At 34.9% G+C, this 27,482-nt stretch overlaps 2 protein-coding genes, 1 long non-coding RNA gene and 1 pseudogene across 4 annotated transcripts; 2 read left to right on the top strand and 2 right to left on the bottom strand.

Moving 5' to 3' along the window:
* The first annotated feature begins 3,281 nt into the window (after positions 1-3,281).
* On the top strand, positions 3,282-10,460 carry LOC144545782 (glutamate receptor 2.7-like). Its single transcript, XM_078294347.1, has 5 exons — positions 3,282-3,604; positions 6,764-8,088; positions 8,583-8,883; positions 9,038-9,444; positions 9,736-10,460. Exons 1-5 carry the CDS (start codon positions 3,331-3,333, stop codon positions 10,102-10,104), a joined length of 2,676 nt encoding a protein of 891 aa, XP_078150473.1. The 5' UTR covers positions 3,282-3,330; the 3' UTR covers positions 10,105-10,460.
* Positions 10,461-11,147: 687 nt separating this feature from the next.
* Positions 11,148-13,778, bottom strand: LOC144545791 (uncharacterized). The gene is made up of 4 exons (XM_078294360.1): positions 13,636-13,778; positions 13,408-13,538; positions 12,637-12,766; positions 11,148-11,954 (listed from the first exon to the last, which is right to left on the bottom strand). Exons 1-4 carry the CDS (start codon positions 13,681-13,683, stop codon positions 11,916-11,918), a joined length of 348 nt encoding a protein of 115 aa, XP_078150486.1. The 5' UTR covers positions 13,684-13,778; the 3' UTR covers positions 11,148-11,915.
* A 2,447-nt stretch (positions 13,779-16,225) lies between these two features.
* On the bottom strand, positions 16,226-16,999 carry LOC144546005 (uncharacterized). The gene is made up of 2 exons (XR_013508660.1): positions 16,722-16,999; positions 16,226-16,496 (listed from the first exon to the last, which is right to left on the bottom strand). It is a non-coding gene; the product is annotated as an uncharacterized LOC144546005 (long non-coding RNA).
* A 2,551-nt stretch (positions 17,000-19,550) lies between these two features.
* Positions 19,551-24,985, top strand: LOC144545703 (glutamate receptor 2.8-like; annotated as a pseudogene). Its single transcript, XR_013508572.1, has 7 exons — positions 19,551-19,606; positions 20,920-20,957; positions 21,160-21,861; positions 22,135-22,414; positions 22,884-23,082; positions 23,324-23,727; positions 24,381-24,985. The product of XR_013508572.1 is annotated as a glutamate receptor 2.8-like (transcript).
* The last annotated feature ends 2,497 nt before the right edge of the window (positions 24,986-27,482 follow it).

Here is a 27,482-nt window from a genome sequence, read left to right as displayed (position 1 = left end):
TTAAATTAAAAAAAAAAAAATACTGTTATGAATATAATAGTAGATGGTTCATTCATTTTGTAACTCTCATATTAACCCTTAATTTATTTTCCCACTACTCTATGCATATTGATGCCCACTACTATTGGAATTCATTTTTCAATTTATTATTTGTATGATTTTTATTTACAATTTGTAGCCTATAAATAGAGACTTTGTAATCTTGTATCGTACATACATGAGAAATATATGAATAAAGAGATTGCCATATTTTATACCTTCTCTATTTTGTTTATTCTTGTATATACTTGTTTATCTTTATTTTATAACAAATACTATATTTTTTTTTCAGAATAAAAGCTGTAAACTCTTTAGATACAAAATACAAACACTAGTAGATTTAAATATAAACATTTAGCATATAAGTATAAATAAATAAGGTTGGGTTATTGTATTTCATGAAATGACATATTTTATTTCACTTTCATATTTTGTGATTTAAAGTTCAAACAGTTGATTCAAATCCTTCAAAATAATCTTCATATGAAATTGTGTTTTTACATTTTTTTGAAAAAAAAAAATACTATTTTTTTAAAATTTTTTAAAATGGTTGTTTTTTATGATCCAGAATTTTATAGAAAACAACAATTTTAGTCAACCAAAGTTCTTAGAAAACAACAATTTTAGTCAACTAAAAATAAGTTGCAAGAATATTTTCATTTAAAAAGTTAATAATTTGTTTTGGACATTTTAGTCAACCATTCCCATATTTTTTTTCACAACTTCCACGAACTTCATTCAGCTTGAAATTTAATTTATTGATGTCCACTTCACGATGATGTCGCTGCGCAAATATTTCAAACATTGATGCTGAAACAAAAAATATAAAAAGAAGACCATTGTCAGGAATATATAGTTTCTTGTGGTGGGAGGAAGTCCTCTCAGAATTACGAGCAGAATCTTTTATTCTTTTTTTAGAAAAGCTGAAAAGCAGGAACATGCATGTGCTTTTCTTTTTCTTTTCATTTTTATTATCTAACCGTTTATATATATATATTTTTTATGCGAATCTTGACGAAGATCAAAAGCCGGAGTAGGCCATTTAGATATGATGAATACGGGAGAGAGGGGTGTCCGATGGGCATCGGACCAAATCCTGTTCGATGGGCTTTTGGAACCGTCGGATCTGCTTTAGGATTCGTGTATACGGATTTTAAAGCAGACGTGAAATTGTGGGCACGAATCCTAAAGCAGATCTGACGGTTCTAACAGCCCATCGAACAGGATTTGGTCCGATGCCCATCGGAAACCCCCCTCTCCCGATGAATACCGCTTTAACATATGTGTGTGCTCGTTTCAACATTCGTACAGATCAAGCACGCATACTTCCAGGAACGTAACTATGTTATGAAAAATGGTGGCTAGGCCTCCTATCAACACAAAATTTTGCATTTTGACCTTTAAAATTTTAATTTTTACAAAAAATATTATTATTTGGCTCACTCATAAAATAAAATTACATAACACTTATTTATCTAGTGTTCTCTATCTTAATTTTCTGATTCTAATTCAGCTCGATTTTAAGGGTAAATGGATTCAACCATAACGGTTGGTTACAGGCTGACTTTGATGCAGGGCACTTGGGGCTACTGCTCCAGGCCCCAAGATCCAAGGTGTCCCAAAAAGAAAAATTAATTTGTATATATATAAAAAAATAATTTATATATATTAAAAATAAATAAAATATTAGAGATCAAATTTTGTATATTTAAAGAGTCCAACTTTCTATAAATATTTAAAGAGTCCAACTTTCTATAAATAAGTATTATCTATTGGCATATTTAAAGAGTCCAACTTTATATAAATAGGTATTATCTATTGGCATATTAATATATAAAAATGAGACCCGCTAATACGCTTTCATAAGTACTTCAACACCATATGTTTATGAGGAGGGATCAAGTTACAACATTTTTTGAGTTACAACAAATTACAACAAGCATTATTTACATTTTCAAAGTCCAAATCGTCGATCCAAGCCGTTAGATGTGATCTCTACAATAAAATGTGCTTGGAGACCAAATTTTACATTTGTTTGGAATTTTTTTACTATTTATTAAGATGGGTACAAAATTCAATGGTATGAATTTGACTAGTTTTTGTACCCACCTTAATAAATAATAAAAAAATTCCAAAAAATGTAAAATTTGGTCTCCAAGCACATTTTATTGTAGATATCACATCTAACGGTTTGGATCAACAATTTGGACTTTGAAAATGTAAATAATACTTGTTGTAGCTTGTTGTAACTCAAAAAATGTTGTAACTTGATCCCTCCTCTATGTTTATAAGTTGTTTTTGCATTTAAAAAGTCCAAATAATCGATTCAAACCGTTTAACATAATATCCATATTAAACCGTGCTTGGAGTTCAAATTTTAGATTTTTTTTGAATTTTTTTTTCCTTTTTTTTATGGATTTTCTACCTATCTTAAAAAAGTTTAACACAAAAAAAAATGTAAAAATAACTTATAAAGAAATGATGTTGAAGTACTTTTGAAGTAATGAGGAACACACTGATACTTCAAAGATGTATTATTTGTTTTGTTTTTTATTACAGACCGTAGGCAAACTCACACATTCCTCTCCTGTTTTAAGCAATAATTGAACCAATGTTCTCTGTAGGAGAACTTGATGTCATGATCATCTGCTCTATGCAGTGGTGACAAAGATGTATTATATATCGTTGTAATAGAAGCTAGTCATTGATGTAACTTATTTTTAATAGACATTTAGTAGTGAATCTTTTATTATATAACAAAAGGATATTAATTAGTCCAAATTCATTAATTTCTTCTCAATCAATTAATTAAGTTATACAAGTTTCATATAGTAATATTGCATCTAACTGGCATACCATTGCAGTTTGCAATATTGATAGAAATAGTAATTTTGCACCTATATTCTGCACTTGTTATATTCATTTTAAAATATCTATACTTAACATTTAAATTATATATATCCAAATTCGTAAATATTTTAATCTAGTATACAAAGTCTTTATAATAGTGTTTTTTTGTGAATGATAATAAGTAAATTTTAAGTTACTAGTAACGTAAGTTATAAACGTATATATATCATCAAGCAAAAACTTTTCAAAAAAAAGTATAAATACATTTTGAGTGCAAGGGGTGCAGATAAAATTTGTCATTATCACTCATCATATTAATATTCACTTTTTTTTTGCTTGACTTTGGCAAAGTCATATTAAGGTATATATACATATACTCTCTAAAAACACTATAAAAGAAGCAGCATTGGAGGAACATACTGTACTCTAGCTATAAGCCTGATGCTAAAAATGGAGAGACCAATCAAGCTAATGGTTTTCTTCTATGTTACCTTGTTTTCAGTTGTTACAGCCCAACCTTGGAGCAACCTCACAATATCAGCTCAATTTCATGTAGGAGTTATACTAGATTCTTCAACCCTTGTAGGCAAAATTGGCCAAACAAGCATTGCAATGGCTGTAGAAGATTTCTACATGATGCATGAGAATTACACAACCAGGCTTATGATACATGGGAGAGATGCGAACAGTGACGACCTTCAAGCTTCATCAGCAGGTGTTAAAACATTTATTGATACTTTTTAGTTCTCTACTATTATTGTAGAAATAAATAAACCGGTTTTTTTAAGTGAATTTGTTTTTAATTAAACTGGTTCATGTCAGGGGTGCAAACGGATCGGATAGTGGTAAACCATATCCGTATCCGCTTTTATTTTTCAGATACGGATACGGATTAGATATCGGATATCTGTAGATATATACATATATATTTCCATAATATATATTAAATTATATGGTATATATCTATTATTCAGATATGGATAATTAAAATTCAAATTTTCGGATATGGATCTGGATACGATCGGATATTATCCGATCCGTTTGCACCCCTAGTTCATGTTGTGGATGAGTATTTAGTTGTTTATTTTTGTTTTCGATGAGTACTATTTGATGAAACAGTATATAGTAGGATGTAATTTACTTTTGTACATCTCAGTAGCCTCTACTGAGTATCCAAAAGAAAGAAGACAAAAAGTATATTTACACTTTTAAGGATGCTCCTCTGTTTTCAAACCATTCCAATTTACAAATCTCAATTTTCCAATTTATTTTCTAAATGTTTTCAAACCATTGTGTTTTGGCCCAAGGGACTATGTATCCTTTATATTGTAGTTATTAGAGAGAAAAAACGTGCCGTGACGTGATGTGACTAAAATATCAAGGGGTTGTCACGGCAGACGAATGGTCACGCCGTGTCCAAACATACCGTGACCAAACGTGTTTCGCGTGACTCGGATGACTATTTAATCATAATTTAAGTTAGTTAATTCAAGAGTCACCATTTAATCAATATCTGATGATCCTAATTACACGTGACTCGCGTGACTACGTGTCGTGCCATGCCATGACTAGATTTTTTACATGACGTGCTGTGTCAAAGTTTCAAAGAATGGTCACAGCACGCGAATGGTCACGGCACGGAACATGCGAGCCATGGCACAGGATATGCGAGTCACGGCACGTAACTGACACACGTGCCGTGCCGTTCCGTGACGAAACCGGCTCCGCTGTGCCATTTTTTCCACTCTAGTAGTTATCTTAAGACGTAACCATAAGAATCAAGGAAATTTAGTTTACTGTCTCTCTTTGTCATTTGCTGTCTTCCTTCTCTTCTAGCCGACAAAACCCTAATACTAAACATTTTGTTGAATTAATTTCCCTCAAATTAAGGAGCGCACAAGTGACAGTCTTAGGTGGCAGTGGGCCCCTCTCCAAATTGTAAGGAATTTATTAGAGAGCACCTAACATGTCTATGGAGTATGACTGGACCAGACAAAATTAATAAAAAAAATGTAGAACATAATGAAAAATGAACAAAAATATGAAAAAAAAAATATGGATCATATGTAAAATTTAATGAAAAAAGGCAAAATAACCTGTGTAACTAATAATAAAACACTAAACTACTATGGTAATAATAGATAGTGACTCTAGTGGTCCACTGGTCCCTTATAGAAGCCTTTGCGGTATTCTTATATACAAATTTAAAATTAATATGCATAAGTATTTAATTATTTTGTAAGGTAAAAAGTCTCCTACAACGACCAAAGGCTGTAATCTCCACTTGGTCTGAGACTCATTCAAGGTTATCTATATAAAGAGTAAGGCTACGGTGCTATGGGTTGCATAGAAGGCGACGGTGCTACGACTCAATATTCGAGTTTTTAAAATCCTAACGGTCGATCCGAACCATTAATCTTGTTCTCCATATTAATATGTATTTGGAAACCAAATTTTACATTTTTTAGAAATTGTTTACTATTTTTTTTAGATAGATAGAAAATCACTTGATTTAAAAAATTCTGCACCATTCAGATATTTGATTTTCTACCTGTCTAAAAAAATAGTAAAAAATTTTCAAAAAATGTAAAATTTGGTCTCCAAACACATATTAATATGGAGAACAAAATGAACAATTCGGATTGACCGTTAGGATTTTGAAAACTCGAATATTAAGTCATAACATTGTAGCCCTCTATGCAACCCATAGCACCGTAGCCTTACTCCTATATAAATATATCCTTGGGTTTTGGTTGGCATCGAGGCATTGACCTTTGAATCTTTATTAATTGTACATACATATCAAGTGCGCAACATAGGGATGTAAACCGATCGGATATTATCAGATTTTGTCTAGATCTGAATCTAGAAAATTACTTACATTATCTGATCTGTACATATTCATATCTGTATCCGAAAAATTATAACAAATAAGGATACAGTTTGACCACTATTTAATCTGTATCCGACCATTTACACCCGTAGTATAGAAAATGAAAATCTACATGTAAATTTGCTCTAAGTCGACAAGCTAACATGTACTCCATGTAGCTAACTTAAGAGTAATTATAGTGGAATCACAGTGGATACAACACTAGGAGATGAATTCTTTCTAAAGGCAAAGTAGTTTAGGTTGTTTTTCCCTTTCAGTAACTTTTACATTCCTGTTTTTTTCCGTTAGGCCCACTGGAGGCTGTTTTCTATTAGTAGGATTTAAACTGTAATTCTGAACAATTTCAATTCAATCAAAGATGCCTAAGGGCTTCTTTTAAAAAATAATAATAATAAAAAAACTTAAAGAGTAATTAATATTGCACATGTAGTGAATGCCAAGGAATGAGCCATTAGATCCATTTATTACATAGCACAGCTAACATTTTAAAGCAAAATTAAAAATAAAGCAAAAGTTACTTGGAGCAATCGGTGTCTCATACAGATTGTACCCGCCCACTTCACCCACGCACACACTTCCCAGAGTTCAAGGAATTGATGAAGGGTGACGAGTTCTTGACCTGCTCGTTCTATTTCTTTTTGTTAGGGATTTCATCAGCTAGGTTTCAACAGTAAAGAACAAGAGAATAGAGCCACAAAAAACACAAGTTGCAATAAATTAAAATTTATTTAATTTCTCTCTTAGCAAGGGTTCAAAATTACATACTACATATAACAATAAAAATAAATAAGACATAATAATAATTTTCTTTTACTTCGTAAATTTTACTCTCTATCTTTAGCTTGAAAAAATATCACATCAATTCACTTATGTGGCATTTGTTAGTTCATTCATACCAGTTATCCACACTTTGTTCATCCTCAAACCTATCCTAATTGATCCAAGTTAGGCTCCTAATTAGAGGTTTTCATCTACATGCAGCACTAGACTTGCTACAGAACATGAAGACTCAAGCCATCATAGGACCGGAGAGATCCTCTCAAGCTGTCATGATATCCAAAATCGGTAACAAAACACAGGTGCCAGTTATTTCATTCTCAGCAACAAGCCCCACCCTCTCCTCCATGCATTTGCCATATTTTATAAGAACAACAATAAATGATGCTGCTGAAGTGCATGCCATTACTGCGCTCATCAAATCCTATGGATGGCGAGAGGTAGTTCCAATCTATGAAGATACTGATTTCGGAAGGGGTATAATACCTTTCCTTGCCGATGCACTCCAAGAGATTGATGTCCGAATTCCATATCGCAGCATAATAAACGAATTATCAACTGATGGCCAAATCCAAGAAGAGCTCTACAAGTTACAGACTATGCAAACAAGGGTGTTTGTCACACACATGACGCCTTCCAAGGGCGCTACACTATTTTTAAAGGCCAGAGAACTAGGGATGATGGAGCAAGGATATGTATGGATCATGACGAATGGATTGGTGAATGTCATTGAATGTTTCAATCGAAATGTAGTCACTGCAATGAGTGGAGCTCTTGGGGTACGACCTTATGTACCCAAGACAGTGAAGTTGGAGAACTTTGCAACTAGGTGGAGAAAGAGATTCCAAGAAGACAACCCCAAGGATGAACCCTGCGAAGTTACTATGTCTGCCATTTGGGCCTACGACACAGTTAACGCACTGGCAATGGCAGTAGAAAAGGTTGGGGTTCAAAGTACGAAACTTGAAGAGAACTTTACGAGTTGTGTGCACTTGCCTGTCTTCTCTAATGGACCACAACTTCTCAAGGCAATTTCCAACACCAAGTTTCAAGGCTTGAATGGCAATTTTGAATTGAGAGATGGGCAGTTGCAGTACTCTACATTTGAAATAATAAGTGTGGTTGGAACAGGGATAAGGGGTATTGGGTATTGGAGAGAAAAACAAGGACTATCAAGAAGTGTAGATGCAAACTATAATAAGACTTACTCAACTTCATCACTAGATTTGAACCCCGTCATTTGGCCAGGGGAATCAATGAGAGTGCCGAAGGGTTGGGAGATCCCGGTCAGCGGGAGAAAACTGCGTGTAGGAGTGAGAATGAATCCGACACCTGAATTCATGAACGTGGAGATAGATCCTGTGACAAATGCCATAATAGCAAGTGGGTATGCTATCGATGTGTTTGAGGAAGCAATAAAGAGATTGCCTTATGCAGTCCCATTTGAGTACAAACTTTATGGAGGGACTAACCAGATCAGCTCACAGATGTTGACTTGTGACGAATTCGTGTATCAAGTTTATCTTGGGGTAAGTATCTCTTTATGGAACATGTATAGTTCCATTCCCTTCTCTTTATATGTATATATATAAAAGAAGAATGATGCTATGGTAATATGCATATTACGGATTGATCCATGTATGGCTCTATATTTTGATTTTCATATACTAATTTTTTAGACAGGTAGAAAATCAAATATCTGTATGGTGCAGAACTTTTTACATCAACTAATTTTCTACATATCTAAAAAAGTAGTAAAAAATTTCCAAAAAAATGTAAAATTTGGTCTCCAAATACATATTAATATGGAGAACAAGATGAACGGTTTAGATCGACCGTTAGGATTTTGAAAACTCGAATATTGAGCTATAGCACCGTAGCCCTCTATGCAACCCATAGCACCGTAGCCTTACCCATATATATACTTGTATTTCTTCTTTTTACTTTCTGAACTCCCATAATTGATCAATCAATCCCATGAATACATAAACAATCTTCTGATTAAAGATTATATTGCTTGCAGAACTATGATGTGGTGATAGGGGACGTTACAATAAGATACAACCGTATACGCTATGTTGATTTTTCAGTATCATACACCGAGTCAGGAGTAGGAATGATTGTGCCGATTAAGGAAACCGTGAATAGAAACACATTAATTTTCTTGAAGCCATTAACTGCAGACCTATGGCTAGTGAGCATTGTGTTTATAATCTACACAGGCATTGCCATATTGATTTTGGAGCCAAAGATGAGAGCTTCACTCAGGGGTCCATTATCTATGCATCTCCATACCATAGTGCATCTATCCTTGTTTGCATATCGCAAGTAAAAAATCTTTTCACAAAAGAATGATCTCTGGATACCTTAAGGTTTTTCTTTTAATCCAAGAATGTCTTTTAAATATTATTAGCTATTACAGTTTACAGATCTATCACTCTTTATTTACAAACTAATAATTTAGCTAATAAATTGCAGAAGAGAAACTAGAGAGCATCCTATCGAAGATAGTTGTTATCGTATGGTTCTGTGTTCTCCTTGTATTAACATCGAGTTACACAGCTAGTCTAGCCTCAATGCTTACAGTCCAACAGATTCAACCAAAAATAACTGACATCCATGATCTGATAAACAAGGGTGACTATATTGGATATAAGAAGGGTTCATTTATGGAGGGTTTGCTTCAACAGATCGGTTTCGACGAATCAAAGATGAGAGGTTACTACTTCCCCGAGGAATTTATTGAGGCACTCAACAAAGGAAGTGCGAACGGTGGAGTGTCTGCAATAGTTCATTCAATACCTTACATCAAGTTGTTCCTTGCCAAGTATTGTGATTCTTACACAATGGTTGCACCTATTTATAAGACTGCAGGATATGGATTTGTAAGTATACCATTTCTTATGTAAATTTATATGCTACAAACTAATTATAATGGCATACTTACACAAGCAATAACTTGTAAACAATGAAACTCTTTATACTTGATAAACATGACAATTTTCTCAGCAAACAATGTAAGATTCTTCACAATCTTTAATTAAATATGGAAGAACTCACAACTAAGAAAAGAAAAGAGCAGAAGAGAGAAAGGAAGCATTTTACATTTTAAATTGTTAATTCTAAGATCAAGTACGGATACCAGTTTCATCTTACTAATTTCTAGTTCTACATAGGCGTTCGCCAAGGGTTCTCCACTAGTCCCAGACATATCCCATGCAATTCTAAACATTACTGATGGAGACGACATAATACGAATTGAGAAGAAATGGATTGGAGACAAGAACTGTCAGAACACAGCTGGCAGCATCATCGTTGACTCCAACAGCCTAAGCTTTTACAGCTTCTGGGGACTTTTTCTCATCACAGGAGTTGTCACTACCATCTCCCTACTAACATTTGCAATCATGTCATTTTGCAAGAAACAGCGAAAGATGATCAGCATTACAAGCCTTGAAAGGAGCCCTGACGAGACAAATGACAATGGAACCTTGCCTACTATAAGCCAAGAGGAATACCAACATTTTTGGCCCATCATCAGATGAGCACAACACTGATCCTTTGCCATAGATGCCATAGATTGATCGCCAATAAGAAAATATCATGATTCATGGGATTCATGTCAAGAGATCATAAGAAGTATACATTACAATTAATCAGTTGAAGTTGTGGGCTTTTTATTTTAGTTAATAATTATAGGTAGGTAATGAGCATAGTGGACGTAATCAGGTAAGACGAGGTAGCTGGTAAGTTTGTAATTTCAAAAGTAAGCTGCTCAACTATATCCAGTTTTTATAAGATTATCTTGAGTGGTATTAACTTTCAAGTCTATTTAAACTTGATAACTCGGAGAATTGTGACAATTTTTTAGGATCAAAGAAATAACCAGAGATTGCTAACATTTCTTTTTCTTTTTCATTTACAGACTTCAAAATTAATTGCACCAAAACCCTTGTTCATTTAATTAATCCATAACTAAACCAATAAAAAATTAGCCACATTTTGTCTCAGTGCAATGAGGGTATGTTACCAAAACAAAGGAGTTGGATAATTTCACAAGCAGATGGAAAACTAGATTTCAAGAAGATTGTCCCTATGAAATGCCTTATGAACCTAGCATCTGTGCTTTACGGGCTGAAATGCCATCCACACACTAGCCATGGAAGTCTAAAAACTTCAAAAATGCAAAATCCTCCAAGATATCTGATTCCTCGGATGTTTCCAATGGACCCCAGCTTCTCGAGGCATTCTCCAAAATCTCATTTCAAGGCTTGAGTGGCAACTTTGTTTTAATAAAAATGGACAATTGCAATACTCAGCCTTCGAAATAATAAATTTGGCAGGTCATGAGGTCAAGGAACTTTATGGGTTTGGGTTAAAGTAGGACGCCAAATCAACTTGAGCACGTTATAAAGCCACGGAAGTGGGTAAGTATTTACCTTAGGATAACACCACCTTAATTGTTACAATTCAAATATTAGGAAAATAAGTAAATAAGTATAATTAAGTTATTACGATGAATCCATAATCCTATAATTCATCGCATAGCATTTTTATTATCAACTACATTCACATAATATAACTTGTATTTTAGGATTCAACCCTCATTTGCATAATTCAACCAACATTTGCATAATTCATCCTGCATTCTTTAGGATTCAGCAAGCATTTCTTGAATACACCCAAAATGTTTGGTCTATATTAATGACAGGTTAACCAATACTTCCAATACCTCTCTATCGTTCGACAACCCGTAGTACTATGAGGTACGGTTGTGTGCTAGCGACCAAACTGTGTTTAGAACTAAAGCTTATTTTGTTAAGCTACCAATCGTACATCAATACCAGTAAAGGCATGACTGTTATTGTTGTGCTATTTCGACAATCTTCCCAACCAACAAGTGAGGCTAGTAGAAACAAAGGCTACACATGAGTTTCCATTAGTCGTGAGATGCTCTTCCCTTGGGCTGCTTCACTACGCCTCTAGTGATTAATTATATCTTAGATCTAATTTAAATTACTCATGGATATTGGTCCGAATAGTGATTAAATTTAGAAATTTAGAACCCTAGAACCTACCCGATTTCCGAACATTATTAGCACTTAAAACCTGAAAATATGTCAAACAACTGATAGCAGTGCAAATAAAAGAATATAATCAATAATACACAACAACCACTTTTCCTATTTAATCATCTCATGATGCCAAGAAACCATACCTGTTTGTTGAGAAATCAAAGCAGTTTTTTCATCAATATTATCATTACCACTATTCATCATATTTTTCACTGTGAGGTGAGCTTGCGTGCTTTGACGAACTGACCTTATCTCTGGGTTAGAACCACGTTTTGTAGGCTCTAAAACTCTTCTAAAGAGCAATGTAGCACTTCATTGTCCTGAAATATAAAATGAAGGGGGAATTTCATATATGCCCCTCAAAAACTTCAATATTACATATTTCTCCCTCAAAATTTTGTAATATCATATTTACCCTTCAAAATATTAGAAACTCACATATTTACCCAAAAACAATAAAATAATAAAATTTAACACTTAAAATTTAATAAACAATATTTATTAATCAAACATGACTATTATACTTATACCCCTCCCTTCTTTCTCCCCATTCTCTCTGTGCTTCCCTGTGCCATTCTCTCTGTGCATGAAATGTGAGGATTAAAATCCATCAAATCATATCCAATGCAAGTAGTCATGTTTGGAGAGAATTGTTTTCAATAGGCACAAAAGGAACCCGCGATTTAGATGTGGGTCTTGCTTCGAGGAAATTGGTCTCAATTTTCCAAAAGAAAAACATAATTTTAATGAAAATCGTTTGATTGGGTTCTCTAAAAGTTGAAATTATGGGAGCTCGAATAAATTTTCACGGGAAATGGTCTATTATAAGGACGTCAATCCAGTTTCTCTCTCTACAAGCCATGACTTTGAGGAGAGAGAATATCGCTACGGGTCAGTAAATGAAACATCGGAAGATGCTGGAGAGAAAAACATGGTTGAAGACTTGGAAAAAATGAAACTGAGAGTTGCATTGAAGATATCAAAAAGACAGTTGAGATTTACCAGTTGGCGGATGCACCACATGAAAATTTTGATGTTACTCCAGTTAATGAAGAAATTGAGATGAAGGCTGAAATGGATAGGTCCATTGAACCTATTGAGATTGAAGTCAAGGATGATTTTGAGATGTCGACTGCACATGGAGAGGAGAACTTGATTAATACATCTCTAAATGAAAGCATAGGAAACATGGAAGAAATAGAGATGCCCCTTGAAGATGCCCATTCTCTCTGCTGATAGCAGAGAATTGGAGAGGGCATAGGGAGGCACAAAAAAAGGGGGGAGAAAGAAGAAAGGATATAATAGTCATGTTTGATTAATAAATATTGCTTATTATATTTTAAATGTTAAATTTTATTATTTAATTGTTTTTGAGTAAATATGTGAGTTTTTAATATATTGAAGGGTAAATATGATATTACAAAATTTTGAGGGGGAGATACATAATATTAAAAATTTTGAGGGGGATACATGAAATTCCCCCTAAAATGAAATAAGAAATTAAAATTGAGGTCGACATAGAACAGTTCTGAAACCCTAGCTGGCACAAGCACCAAAGCATTGCTTAATTGCACATTTGAGGATGATGAAGATGCTAAATTGGGTCAAGCTGAGTCAAATTGAACAGCTAAATTTCGGTTTTTCATCACAACTTTGGGAACTTCTATAACCAAATTCAGCATAGCACCAAATTGCAACAATTCCCAAACTGATCTCTTTTGAAATAAGAATGTGCCGTAGAATAAAAAAAGATTTTTCATAAAGAAAATTTACCAGAGAATTCCAATTACAGCAACAAAACATAGTTGAGTCTGAGTAGCAGAACTGAGCTGTTCCAATTGAGACCTTAAAATACACCTGTTTGGATCCATCTCCACTATGTAGCATTCAGCATTTCTCAATGCCTAGCAATTCCAGTATACAGAAATTAAATCAAATTCTATCTGTTCTTCACTTATTCTAATCTAATACCAGTAAGAAAACAATTTCAAAATACCTTACATCTATACTGACTGAGCGCTGATGCAGCACACCTCTCAGCAGCCCCATCTCCAATGAAGCCTCAAGAGAGGCCTCCAACTCGAATTTAAGTTGTGGAGGGGAGTTACTTGGTAGAGAGAGAATTCGCTGTAGCGGAGAGGGAAAGCTGCAGAGCAGCAGAGGCGAGTGTGGGAGGTGCGGAGCCTGTGCATTCCACCTCGGGCCGGATTGACCCAGATTCTGATCGAACGGATGTGATCACTTTGCTCGAGCTCCAGGTTCCATCGTATGGAGGAGAAGCGTCCACCCGTGAAGTAAGTAGTAACATCCTTTCGTAAAGGGCTTGTAGTTGTAGTATAGAACTATAGACAACCTGCCCATACATGCAAGGCCTATGGGCTTTAAGGCCCGTTAATCTTCTAAAAGACTTTCTCTTTCCTCAACAAATTAAGGGACTAATTCCCCGTACACGGTACACCCACTTGACTTCCAATGACGATGACTAATGGGCGATTTTTGTCATCCTTGAGATATTCTGTGGCGAAATCAGCGAGTCAAATTAGTACCTCTATTGAATTTGTGCGCTCTTCTACTCTCCAACATCCGTTGCACTGCAGGCAACAATGTTAGGGCTGCAGATTTTTGTGCGGGCCAGCCAATATGAAATTTATGAAGGTTAAGATTTCGTGCAAATATTACAAAGAATATAGGATTGACATAATATTTCATATTTAGAGTTTAGATCCGGATCGTAGTCTGGATCAATTCGGCCTGAGGTGAGATGTATATGATTATTTTAATTTTAGTGCTAAAGCACCGGATCTAAACTATAAAAAATTTGTTCATGAAGTCATGTGAATTCTGTAGGATCTGAACCGTGCCAATTATATAGAATATGGGCCCCAAATTTTTTTATTTATCACCTAAAATTTCTATAATTCACATTTTAAAGAAGTTGTCATGTGTGCGCAAACTCATTAACTGTGCCCCCCCCCCCCCCCCCCCCCCTTTAAATAGTTCCACATAATTTTGAATCACTGGAATTGGAACTTGCACAAGAAAAATTTACCGAAAATACGGAAATGTGTCAATCTATCCAGAAAATAGTTTGGAGAGCAGGTATCAATGCTGTATGATTTATAGGCCCTGCTTGTTTATCGTGTTGATATTTGTAATTTATTTATCTTGCTGGCACTTCATGCATGTTGAATTTTGTCCAAAGGGCTTTGGACAGAATCTTATTCAAAGCCGAACCTTATCGTTTAATTTGCTTTAAGATTCATACCAATATATTTAAAACTTAATAATTTTAAATAGCTCTGTAAATCTAAACCATCCGTATAAATTTTAACACAAATCGGACAGTTTACAATTGACTTTGGATGAGATTTTGTCCAAAGCCCTTTGGACAAAAACTCCACCCGTTCATGTAATATTGCCAATTAATTATTTTAATAAACCTCTAATCAGCCCCAGCCAATTAGTTCTCAAAATATGCCAGAGAAATTAAGAAGAGTATAAATTATATAGTTTACAATTATAACCTGCAATTACCACACTAATTAATGGATTAATTTAGTTATCAACTTATTAGTGATCACTAATCGCTAGCTGCACTAATCTGAGGAGCATTCCATCCACTTACCAAATTGTGATTTTTAACTTGACAAATTGTTTCTTAACTAGCGAGGTCCAACATTGATTTTTAACTTAACAAATTGTGGTTCAAATATGTTTATTCGGTAATCATCCACTTCAAATTTTAGTTTGATGATGCAATATATATATCATCACCATTCTTCGATGGAATAGCTCAACATCAATGACAATCCGAAACGTCAAGAAGTGAATTTCTAGGCAATTATGTCAAGTAAACTCATGGTGTCATTTTTTCCTTGATTTGTCAAAGTAAACTGGATCATGAAGTCATGTGCAGCCTATAAAGAGAGAACATGATAAAGAGAAGTGTACTGTGCATAAAAATGGGGAAACCAAACAAACTTATGTTTCTCCTCTTTGTTATCATAGGTTCAGTTGTAACAGGTAAAAATTCGAACAGAAACATCTCAGTAGGAGTTATACTCGATTTGGACACCCTTGAGGGCAAAATGGCTAGAACAAGCATTGAGATGGCTGTGCAAGATTTCTACACTGTACATTCGAATTATAGTACCAGACTTCACTAGTACAAAAAACCCCTTCACTGACTGTTAAAATACCCCTACACCGACTGTTATAGCAGCGTCAGTAAAACCAGCGCCAGTGAAGATTACCTTTTACTGACTCTCTAAAAACAGTCAGTGTTGGGTTCAACACTGACTGTTTTAAAGCGTCAGTGTTGAGCACCAACACCGACTCTTTTCAAAAACAGTCAGTGTTGAACACCAACACCGACTCTTTTCAAAAAGAGTCAGTGTTGAGCACCAACACCGACTCTTTTCAAAAAGAGTCAGTGTTGAGCACCAACACCGACTCTTTTCAAAAAGAATCAGTGTTGTGCATCAACACCGACTGTTTTTCTGTGTTGGCATGATTCTGTTTTGCTAGCCATATATTACCATTCAACATTTATTGACATTAAAAAATTAATATGCCACAATCACAAACAAAAGACACCAAACAAGTTAATTGCCATTAAAAATTATCAAATTACATGTTATCCAAATTACATGCCATATATCCACAAAACACACAAAAGACACCAAATTATCCGAGTTAATTGCCATCAAATATCTATTTACTTGACTTAAATAAAAAATGCTTCTCTTTCTTGCAACCTATAACTAATACAAAGGATAGTACCACCCGAGAAGAGATGACATTCAATTGACGAGGCCTATTCAACGTAATCAACCTCACATTGCCACTTCACCCAAGACAACCTACGGATAGCAATTAGTGAAAATTAGAATTTGTGCCATTAAATTTAATATCACAATGATGAAGCTATCACTGAACTTAGTACCATTCAGAAGCTATCTTTTTCTCAAAGGGTTGTTTGATACTCACTAGATACCTACTTGTACTAATAATTAATAACAGTGGTACCAGAGGCTTACTTGTACTAATATTTTGATAAAGACGCAAAAAAACATTCAATTCAGAACCTGTAAAGTCAGAAGAGTCACGGAGTAAGCATACTGCATGAGAACAGCTTTGTTGATGAAAACCACGGCCATTGATGCAATACCATAGGACAAGGCTGCAAATAAGCTGTAGCAAGGCAAAAGAATTGAAGAGGTGAAAAACTACAATTTTTAAAAGAATGAAACTTTAGAGCTCATGCTTTAGCAACCTGATTTGGTGGATGATACAATGGGTATCACGACTTAATTAATAAATAATAGATGAAAGAATAAAAATAAAATTGTATAACCTGTACATTTGACACCCAATCAGTCCAAACACTGTGCTGCTGGTAGCCTGGTACTGTCTGCAAATCAGGCCTAAAAACACATCAAGACCCAAAAAAAAACCAATTCCTATTACAAACAAAAACTAGACATTATAATGGATATTTAGAAACAAACCTCATGTCATTTGGATTTTTCTGAAATTTATTGCAACATTTCAAAGTTCTAACTCTAAAAGGTAAAATATACTGGTAAATAACCTTGCTGTCCCAGAATATGCCCTTTATAAAATTACAAATTAAAAATAGATTTAGGTCTTCTAATTTTTTGAAACTTTTCGAGGATATAGATTGTGCTTTCCTGAAACTTTTGGTACTGAGAACACCCAAATCAGAATTGTAGTCTGCCCTGTACAAATTTTACAAAAAAGGTCGTCAGCAAATAAAAACTGGTACTGGGCTGAAACTCTCCTCTTATAGAAGTTATTAGAAACCATGGCTAAAAAATACAGAAAAACATGAAATAAATCAAGGGTATAGGTTGCATCCTACTGAGAATTTTGGTATAAAGAACAATAAATTTGGACTTATGGGCTGTCCTGTGCAAAAATCACAAGACAAGCAGGTTAAAAGACCAAAAATACCCTTCAGTTGTGTATTTCAGCAAAATGGAAGGAATAAGCACTGTAAAGGTCATGAGATAAATTGTATAAATCTTCATAAGAACAATATACACTAATGTGTAAGTCTCGAACTAACAAGGATTTACTTTAAGGCTATTTGTACTCAACTAAAATCTAGTTGCAAGATTGGCTCAATTGAAGAGTTTAAAATTGACTTGCCTCTCTATCGCAGCCATGTATGAAATCTCTGTACTTTGTTGTAAGCAATCGAACAGCCCTCTTCGCCTCTTCTATATTATCGACCACTAACACCTCATATACCTGCCGAAGCCTCTCACTTGAATTTTGAAGTGATTGTACGCAGGGGAAGGCGGAGAGGAGAGGCAGGGGAAAGCCGGGAGGCGGGGGTCTAGGGTTTCTATCGGGAGGAAGGGTCTAGGTCAGGTAAGGGGTCTAGGCGGGAGGAGTGTGAACTGGTGGTCGGGAGCGAATGCATGATTGCGGGTGGTTTGTGCAAGGTGGAGGCGGAGAGCAAGGAGAGCAAGGAGCTGAGGCAGGAGAGAGATAACAAGGCGGAGAAATTTAGAAGGAGATACATGCTTCGCGATTTTTAGATCGGAAAATGCTGATCGAAATTTTGAGTTATAAGCCCGGGAAATGAAATTCACACCGGCTAAATAATCAAAAATCACCGACGGTTTCGAGAAAGGGTCAGTGTTAGCTACATCACTAACTCTTTTTCTAAAAAGAGTAAGTGCTGAGACCAACCCTGACTCTTTTTCAAAAGAGTCAGTGTTGAAGCTAACACTGACCCTTTTTCAAAAAAGTCAGTGTTGGTGTCAACACTGACTGTTTTTTGAAAAACAGTCAGTGTTGGTGTCAACACCGACTGTTTTTTGAAAAACAGTCAGTGTTGGTGTTCAACACCGACTGTTTTTTAAAAACCGTCGGTGATTTTTTTTGATAGAGGGTTAAAAAATTTGCAAGGAAGAGAAATAAAAAAGTTTGCAAAATAATTTGTATATATAGAATTATATTATATAGATTGAATTTTATTTAAGAGATATCTTTTGCAAAAGTTTATGAGATAAAAAATATTAAACATAACCAAAATAAAATTTTCGAAGTTCAATCATGTCTAAGCTTCAATCCAACGTGAAGTGTTTATAGTGCTTCGATGTTTCAATATTTCATCCTCTTGGTCTATCAGAACCGTTCAAATTAAAGAGCATTACATTTATTTTATCGTCGAAAAGTTGGATCAAATATTATTTCTATTTACCTATCCATCTAGTTGCTGGAATATTGAAGCATCGAATGGCTATAAACACTTCACGTTGGATCGAACCTTAGACATAAGTTTCTAATTAACATATTTTTATTTTTATTTTCTTCAACATAAATTAAATTATCATATTATTTATTTATGTACATACTTTCTTAACAACTAATCAAAGTTTAAAAATATATTATAAATTTTGGAAGACTTAATTGTATTATAAAATATCCACAAATTACTTAATTGGATTCCCTTCTAAAATTTGTCAACGGACACAAAATCCCAGTTGAAATCACATTTCATATAACCTGTGATTTTCTTTAGGATTCTCCATCTTCTTGCATTTTCTTGTAATTATTAAATTCGTATTTCTAAAAACTTGAAATATTTGAAGTGTTAACTTGATTTTATTAACTTGATTTTATTTGACATATAAGATGTAAAAAGAGTAGAAAATATTTATTATACATTAACATATAATTTTCTTAGATACAATTAAATTTAAATAAATTAATTTTGAATGTCTAAATTAATTCTATATAAAGGAAAAAAAAATTAAAATAAAAAAAGATAAGAAAAAAAACCAATTTTTAGTTTTTGAGATTTTTTTATATATCTTATCGGATTAGAATTTTGTTCATTCTGAAATATAAAACAATTTTTGAATGGTAATTCTTTTAGCATGCTCTCTGTTTTGCTTGTGTTTGACATAATTTCAACTGTTGGCTTCCCTTTGAGGTGAATCCAATTTTTTCTGCAATAAATATATACACAACATTAGAATAATTTTATGCAAAATTTGAAGTTAGAATTAAATTGAATTTAGAACAACCCACCTTAATTTATGCAAAATTCATATATGCAACATGCATGTAATGCTATCTAATTTGATGTTCATTTACACATCCATCCAAGCGACAGAATATAACGAGATCGTAAGGCTATAAACATTACACATTGGATCGAAGCTTACAATTGTTGGAACTACAATTATTTTTTTTGTTTTTAAGGTTCCTGGTACTAACATGATCATTTTAAAATAAATTAGGAATTATTTGATTGCAGATCACCCGTTGATTATTCATAAGAAAATGAACGGTCCACAGTTATTAGCTCAATTTGTTTGAACAAATATTGATGAAATTATATGAAATTGATAATTACAAATATTATTTGGTCACAAGTTATGTATAAAAGTAGGAAATATTTTTTTTGGAATTTATTCATATTATTTGCTGTACAAAAATCATAAATTTCATCATCTGCTGATATTGCTACCCAACACTGACGCTTTACCAACAGTCAGTGTTGGTACGCAACATTGACTGTCTTGATAAACAGTCAGTGTTGAGTACCAACACTGACTATTTTTAAAAAGTCAGTATTGCTACTCAACACTGACGCTTTACAAAGAGTCAGTGTTGGTACTCAACACGGACTGTTTTTCAAAAGAGTCAGTGTTGAGTACCAACACTGACTGTTTTTAAAGAGTCAGTGTTGCTACTCAACACTGACGCTTTACAAAGAGTCAGTGTTGAGTACCAACACTGACTCTTTTGAAAAAGAGTCAGTGTTGGTACTCAACACTGACTGTTTTTCAAAAGAGTCAGTATTGAGTACCAACACTGACTGTTTTTAAAGAGTCAGTGTTGCTACTCAACACTGACGCTTTACAAAGAGTCAGTGTTGAGTACAAACACTGACTCTTTTGAAAAAGAGTCAGTGTTGGTGCTCAACACTGACTGTTTTTCAAAAGAGTCAGTGTTGAGTACCAATACTGACTGTTTTTAGAGCGTCAGAGTTGGTAATCAACACTGACGCTTGAAAAACAGTCAGTGTTGGTGTTCAACACTGACTCTTTTTTGAAAAACAGTCAGTGTTGATAACCAACACTGACTGTTTATAAAGCGTAAGTGTTGAATAACAACGCTGACTGTTATTTAATAAAAGGGTCAGTATAGTGTGAGCAACACTGATGCTTTGCTTAAAAGAGTCGGTGATTAAGGGTCGGTGAAGGGGTTTTTTGTACTAGTGCTTGTGCTCTATACTAGAGATTCCAACCAGGACAATGTCAAGGCTACATTAGCAGGTGAATGATCAAATTATTAAACTGTAGTAATGTATTTATTGATTGTGCAAAGTACTCAACTTGAACCAAATCCCACTGTAAATTTTTTACACTTTGTAGTAATGTCAAGGCTACATTAGCAGGTGAATGATCTCTTTTCTTTTATTTTTTTTAAACCCCCTTCCTCTTAAATTCGGGTCTAAAAACTTCAATCTTCTTGCAGCACTAAACTTGGTACAAAACAACAAGACTGAAGTCATCATTGGACCTTAGAAGTCCTCACAAGCTGTCATTGTCTCTGAAATCAGTAACACCAGTCAGGTGCCCATAATTTCATTCTCAGCTACCGACCCCACTCTTGCCTCCATCAATTTTCCCTACTTTATAAGGACAGCCATAAACGATGCCGCTCAGGTAAAACCCATTACCTCTCTCATCAAAGCCTATGGATGGCAAGAGGTAGTTCCAATATATGAAGATACTGATTTTGGACAGGGCATTCTCCCCTTCCTTGCCGATGCCCTTGAAGAGATCAAATTACAGACCATGCAAACAAGGGTTTTTAACTTTTTATTATACACATGTCATCTTCCTTTGGATCTAACCTATTTTTGAAGGGTAAAGAAGTAGGGATGATGGGTGAAGGGTATGTATGGATTATGACAGATGGAGCGACAAACATGGTAGACTCCTTAAATGAAAGTGTCACCAGTGCAATGAAGGGGGCTCTAGGTGTACGGCTATATGTACCCAAGACTGAGGAGTTGAAAAACTTCACCACCAGGTGGAAAACGAGATTCCATGAACACAATCCCCAAGAAATGTCTAATGAACCTAGCATCTATGCATTATGGGCTTATGATACCATCTATGCACTAGCAATCGCCGTAGAAGAAGTACGGGTACAAAACACCAAAATTGATAACTCTACAGCTCCTCAGATGCTGCCTGTCTTTCCCAATGGACCGCTACTTCTTGAGGCAATCACCAATGTCAAGTTTCGAGGATTGAGTGGCAACTTTGAATTAACAAATGGACAGTTGCAGTATTCTTCATTTGAAATAATTAACATTGTTGGAAGGGGGATAAGAGAAGTTGGGTATTGGAGAGAAGAACAAGGTTTATCAAAGGAAGTAGATGAAAAAAACAAGAAGAGTTATTATTCAACATCACCAGGAGATTTAAATCCTATTATTTGGCCAGGGGAAACAATTGTTGTGCCGAAGGGTTGGGAAATCCCTGTCGGTGGGACAGTGTTACGTGTTGGAGTAAAATGGGTTTCACAATACGAGTTCATGAAGGTGGAGATAGACCCTGAGACAAATACAACAAGAGCAAGCGGGTACTCAGTTGATGTGTTTGAAGCAGCAGTAAAGCGATTGCCTTATGCAGTTGCATTTGAATATGAACATTTCGGTGGAACGTCTCGGAAAAGCTCCCTCACCTACACTGATTTGGTCTATCAAGTTTATCTTGGGGTATGTATCTCCTTGTGAAATAGATAAATCTTGTTTTTCATAAACAACACGAATATAAATATAGCAACCAGTGCTATTAGTTTACTTAAATATATATGGTTGAGGTTTGGGTAATTAATTTAGTATGCATCTGATCTGTAGCTCAGTTTTCTAACATTGGAAATTAAACAAGCGAAATATGTATATTAATTATTTCAGGCACTACTTTTTCGATACTGTTAAGATGAATTCTATGTTTTCTTTTATTCTTCAATCATGCATATTATTTGAGGCACTTCTCTTTAAGCACTAGCTGATTGAAATGGCTAATTTTTTAAGCACCAATTGAGTCCTAGCTAGGACTCATTATATGCTTGCCATGATAAAAATTAGATTTTATTTTCAAATGTTCCCACTTATTTTGATCTATCGTCAACAGTTGCAGAAAACAAAATATCATTTGACTGAAAAAATTGCTTCAAACTTGCAGAAATTTGACATAGCTATAGGGGACATCACAATAAGGTACAACCGTACACGCTATGCTGACTTCTCAATGCCGTACACCGAATCAGGAGTAGCCATGATTGTGCCACTCAAGCAAGCTGAAAATAAAAACACATTTGTTTTCTTACAGCCATTATCTTTTGATCTATGGCTGGGCAGCTTTGCATTTCTAATCTACACTGGTATCACCATATTGATAATGGAGCCAAAAATCAGGGCCCCCCCTCAAGAAATCTATATCAAGGCATGTTGGAAGTATAATGCAATTATCCTTGTTTGCATATCGTAAGTAATTTCATCAAAAAATTGTCTCACAATTCCTAGAGGAATTTTGTTCCAAAACAAAAAAAATTTATACAAACGACTGTTCATTCATTTCCAAATTAAATTAGTCACAAGCTGACATATTGCAAATAAATGCAGAAGAGAAGTTAGAGAGCACCCTATCAAAGATAGTTGCTATTGTGTCCATCTATGTTCTGCTTATATTGACCTCGAGCTACACTGCTAGCCTCTCATCAATGTTAACGGTACAACAGCTTCGACCAACAGTAACCGACATCTATGATCTCAAAAAGAATGGTTACTATGTTGGATATAATAGACGTTCCTTTGTGAAGGGCTTGCTTCAGGAGCTCGGCTTTGACAAATCAAAGATGAGAGGTTACTACCCCGAGGAATATACTGAGGCACTTGACAAAGGAAGTGCAAATGGAGGAGTTGCTGCAATCGTCGATGAAGTACCCTACATCAAGTTGTTCATTGCCAAAAGTTGCAAATCATATACTATGGTTGGACCGATTTACAAGACAGCCGGGTTTGTATTTGTAAGTTTAACGTTAATTATTCATTTTCATATGCAAGCTAGACATCAAGCTAGACACAAGCAAAATGTTCACCACAAATCACAAAACCTGTAGACACCATAATATTTAAGTACCACTAGGGAAGAACTAAAACAATGGAGCATTATTTTCATGTTCAATTTGTTTGTCAATCCCCATAGTATGGATCAGTGTTGTAAATAATGGTATGTGGTTGTCAGACAGACAAGGTATAGCTAAGCGACTAATCGGGAATAATCGGCCAATTAGTAAGGAAAATTCGTGATGGTTTGGTCACCGCCAACGACTAATCGGCCGAAGTCAGACGTTTTTTACAACACTGGTACGGATACCAAATTGACATTCTGGATCTGCAATTTTTTTTAAAAAAAAAAAAAAAAAAAAGAGGCTGGAAAAGTCCATTCCATTGAAGGAAAAGTTAATTACAAGTAAAAGAGTTTTAAGCATTCAGGATAGCACCCGATATGGTAGCTCAAGGCATGCAAGTAAATCAACAAAACAATCCAAAAGGCAACACATAAGCCAACAGACAGAATTAGCTAATGTCCAAAAGTATGCTAAAGTTGATTACAAGTAAAAGAGTTAATTACAAGTAAAAGAGTTTTAAGCATTCTGGATCTGCAATTGATGGACAGGCTTTCCCCAAGGGTTCTCCACTAGTCGCTGACATTTCCCGAGCAATCCTCAACATAACGGATGGGGACGACATAATCCAAATTGAGAAGAAATGGATAGGAAACTCAAACTGCTCAAGCAGTGGCAGCAGCAGCATGGAGTCAAACAGCCTGAACTTTGTAAGCTTCTGGGGGCTTTTTCTAATGACGGGAGTTGTTTCCACAATCTGTCTACTAATATATGCAACCATGTCATTCTGTAAATATCGGCAAAAGGATACTAACATAATGAGCCTTGAAACAAGCACTGATGAGGCAATTGATACTGAAGCCTTGCCTTCTATTAACCAAGAGGAAGACCAAATCAGTGATGCTGTTGGCATATCACCCACTGAATGTGACCCCGACACTTCACCAACAAATGCCAACATGATACCATGATATGAATTTACAATATAATTTATTTTTATGGGTTGTGTAAATATATATAATTTACTTGTTTCTCTTCTTTTTATTAATTTCTTATTGTTTGCTTGAAGTCTTAAACTGATCCATATGTATTGTGCTTGGGTTAATATCATGGAAGGCTAAGCATTTATTCTAGGAATTGTGGATGTAGCATTTATTTTTGACTACATGTACATCAAAAATAGATCCACTAATTTAGATTGAGACCTAAAAGAGATGTCAAATTAAAAGTACTTTATACAAGGTCGTGTATCCATGAATGACTCTAGGCAATTTAGATGATGGACCGCAAGAAGAAATTTAAATGCCCGAAAAACATAAATAAACTTAGGTATTCGGAGCAACAAAACTATTCAGAGAATCCTCAGTTTCTTCATAAATTTTATCATTATTCCTATTCGTCATATTCGTCACTGTGAGGTGAGCTTGTGTGCTCTGACGAACTTACCTTATCTCTGGGTTAGAACCACTTTTTCTAGGCTCTAAAACTCTTCTAAAGAGCAATGCAGCAGTTAATTGTCCTGAAATATAAAATGAAATAAGAACTTATAATTGAGATCGACATAGAACAGTTCCGAAACCCTATCTGACCCAAGCACCAAAGCATTAATTGCTTAATTGCACATTTTAGGATGATGAGGATGCTAAATTGGGTTAAGCTGAGTCAAATTGAATAGTTCAATTTTGGTCTATCATCACAATTTTGTGAACTTCTAAACCCGAATTCAGCATAACACCATAATTGCAACAATTCCATAAGTTTACTATAAATATACCAATCCCTAATATAGCAACAAACTGCTCTTTTTTCAAATAAAAGTGTACCGTAGAGGACAAAATATTTTTCATAAAGAAAATTTACCCGAGAATCCCAACTACGTACAGCAACAAAAACTTATTAGTTGAGTTTGAGTAGCAGAACTGACCTGTTCCAATTGAGACCTTAAAATACACCTGTTTGGATCCATCTCCACTCTGTAGCATTCAGCATTTCTCAATGCCTAGAAATTGCATATACAGAAATTAAATCAAATTGAATATGTTCTTCTAATCTAATACCAGTAAGAAAACAACTTCAAAAAACCTTACATCTATACTGATTGAGCCCTGAAGCAGAACACCTCTCAGAAGCCCCATCTTCTGTCAAAAACAAAACCTGGCAAAAAATTGTAGTTACTGTTAACCGGGTTTGAGATTTATTACTTGCTGTAATTCTCTCCCGTAATTTCTTTTTTTTTCTTGTCGTATTTAAGTAGGGGAGGGAGGGGAGTTGCTTCATAGAGAGAAAAGGTACTGGGTTTTGTCCAAACGGCTTTGTACAAAACTTATCCATAGCCGGGTCTAAACAGTGAGATCTGGATAAAGATTCGTGTGAAAGATTTCAAATATAATAAATTAAAATGCTTCCATAAATCTAAACCGTCCGTGCGTATTTTGGCACGAATCGGACGGTTTGGATCCGCTTTTGGATAGGACTTTGTTTTGAAGAGTCCATCGAAAAAAGGAGAAGCGTCCGTGGCCGTTTGGGGTGCTTTTCAAGAGACGTGGCCATAGACCATAGGCCTTACACAAGCGAAGTCTTTTCCCGTTGACTTTTGTATGGGCATGTTGGGTTACACAAACGTGGCCGTTTTTTTCCAATAATAAATCCAATCCAATCCAACCCGGATCCCCTTCCCTTGTACTTGTACGCTGCGTGCTTATCCAGTTCGTTATAATTTTTCAGATAATTTCTTTGTGTTTATTTGACAAATAAAATAGTGATGATTTAAGTGTTTTAAATATCCATACCCGGAGTTTGATGGGTTAACTTAGTCCTAAAGTTTAAATTGTGTATATATACATATATATACAAAAACTAGAATCGATATATTTTGATATTTTTTTTTACATTTAATTAATTTTACTGAGACCAATATGTAAAAGTATATTAATTATGAGCTTAATTATCTTACATATTTTGCACCCTACAATGATTTACAACTGTTCAACTAAAAATTACGGATTTCAATTGCTAGAAAAAAGTATGAAAAAACTCTAAAATTGAACCAGCCTTTAAAACCGAACTCAGACCGTGCCAACCCGTAGATCAGACCAACCCATGGACCGGTCCAACCCATGAAATGTGGAGATTTGGACTGAACCGAACCGACTGATCCATTTGCAAAACACAACTATCTGTGTAAAAAATTAAGCTTACTGCCTTTTTCGAGCAAAGGAAATCAGCTTGTAATTTGTATTTTTGGTTTTCTGTAGTCTTCTTAAAAGGCAGCTGAAAGCCTGAAACCAACGACTAAATAATTATAAAATGAAAGTAAACAAATAAAGAAAGAGATCTGTAATTGATTCGGATCGAGTAGTTAGCCGTGTCGTTGATCTTATCTCCTTCTCCGGTGATGACGTCACCACTTCCCATTAGACTTTCAATGCCTTCTCTCTCTCTCTCTCTCACTAGACTATTTCCCCCTCTCTACCCCCCACTAACTCTTTATACCAAAGATTCATTTCTGTACGCGACGCCTCGACTTCGTGTCCTTTTTAACCCTTCTTCCCTTTTTTTTCCTTTTTTATTTATTCTCCTTCGTCCGGCCGCCTCTCCCTTTCACTTCATTGTATTTTGTTTTATTTTTCCTTTTTTTTCTCCTCTCCTCTCCT

Source organism: Carex rostrata, chromosome 28 (genome assembly GCF_964058835.1).
Source record: "Carex rostrata chromosome 28, lpCarRost1.2, whole genome shotgun sequence".
NCBI lineage: Eukaryota > Viridiplantae > Streptophyta > Magnoliopsida > Poales > Cyperaceae > Carex > Carex rostrata.
The sequence above is the reverse complement of the archived record's forward strand: the minus strand, read 5'-3'. Positions and strand labels throughout refer to the sequence as shown.

Coding starts and splice junctions, on each gene's coding strand:
- LOC144545791 (XM_078294360.1), bottom strand. CDS start 13,683: ATGGGGCTGCTGAGAGGTGTGCTGCATCAGCGCTCAGTCAGTATAGAT. Junction 13,539..13,635: donor AGCGCTCAGTCAGTATAGAT/GTAAGGTATTTT, acceptor TGGAATTGCTAG/GCATTGAGAAATGCTGAATG. Junction 11,955..12,636: donor TGTGGTGCATCCGCCAACTG/GTAAATCTCAAC, acceptor TTTATATTTCAG/GACAATGAAGTGCTACATTG.
- LOC144545782 (XM_078294347.1), top strand. CDS start 3,331: ATGCTAAAAATGGAGAGACCAATCAAGCTAATGGTTTTCTTCTATGTT. Junction 3,605..6,763: donor CCTTCAAGCTTCATCAGCAG/GTGTTAAAACAT, acceptor ATCTACATGCAG/CACTAGACTTGCTACAGAAC. Junction 8,884..9,037: donor TCTATCCTTGTTTGCATATC/GCAAGTAAAAAA, acceptor AATAAATTGCAG/AAGAGAAACTAGAGAGCATC.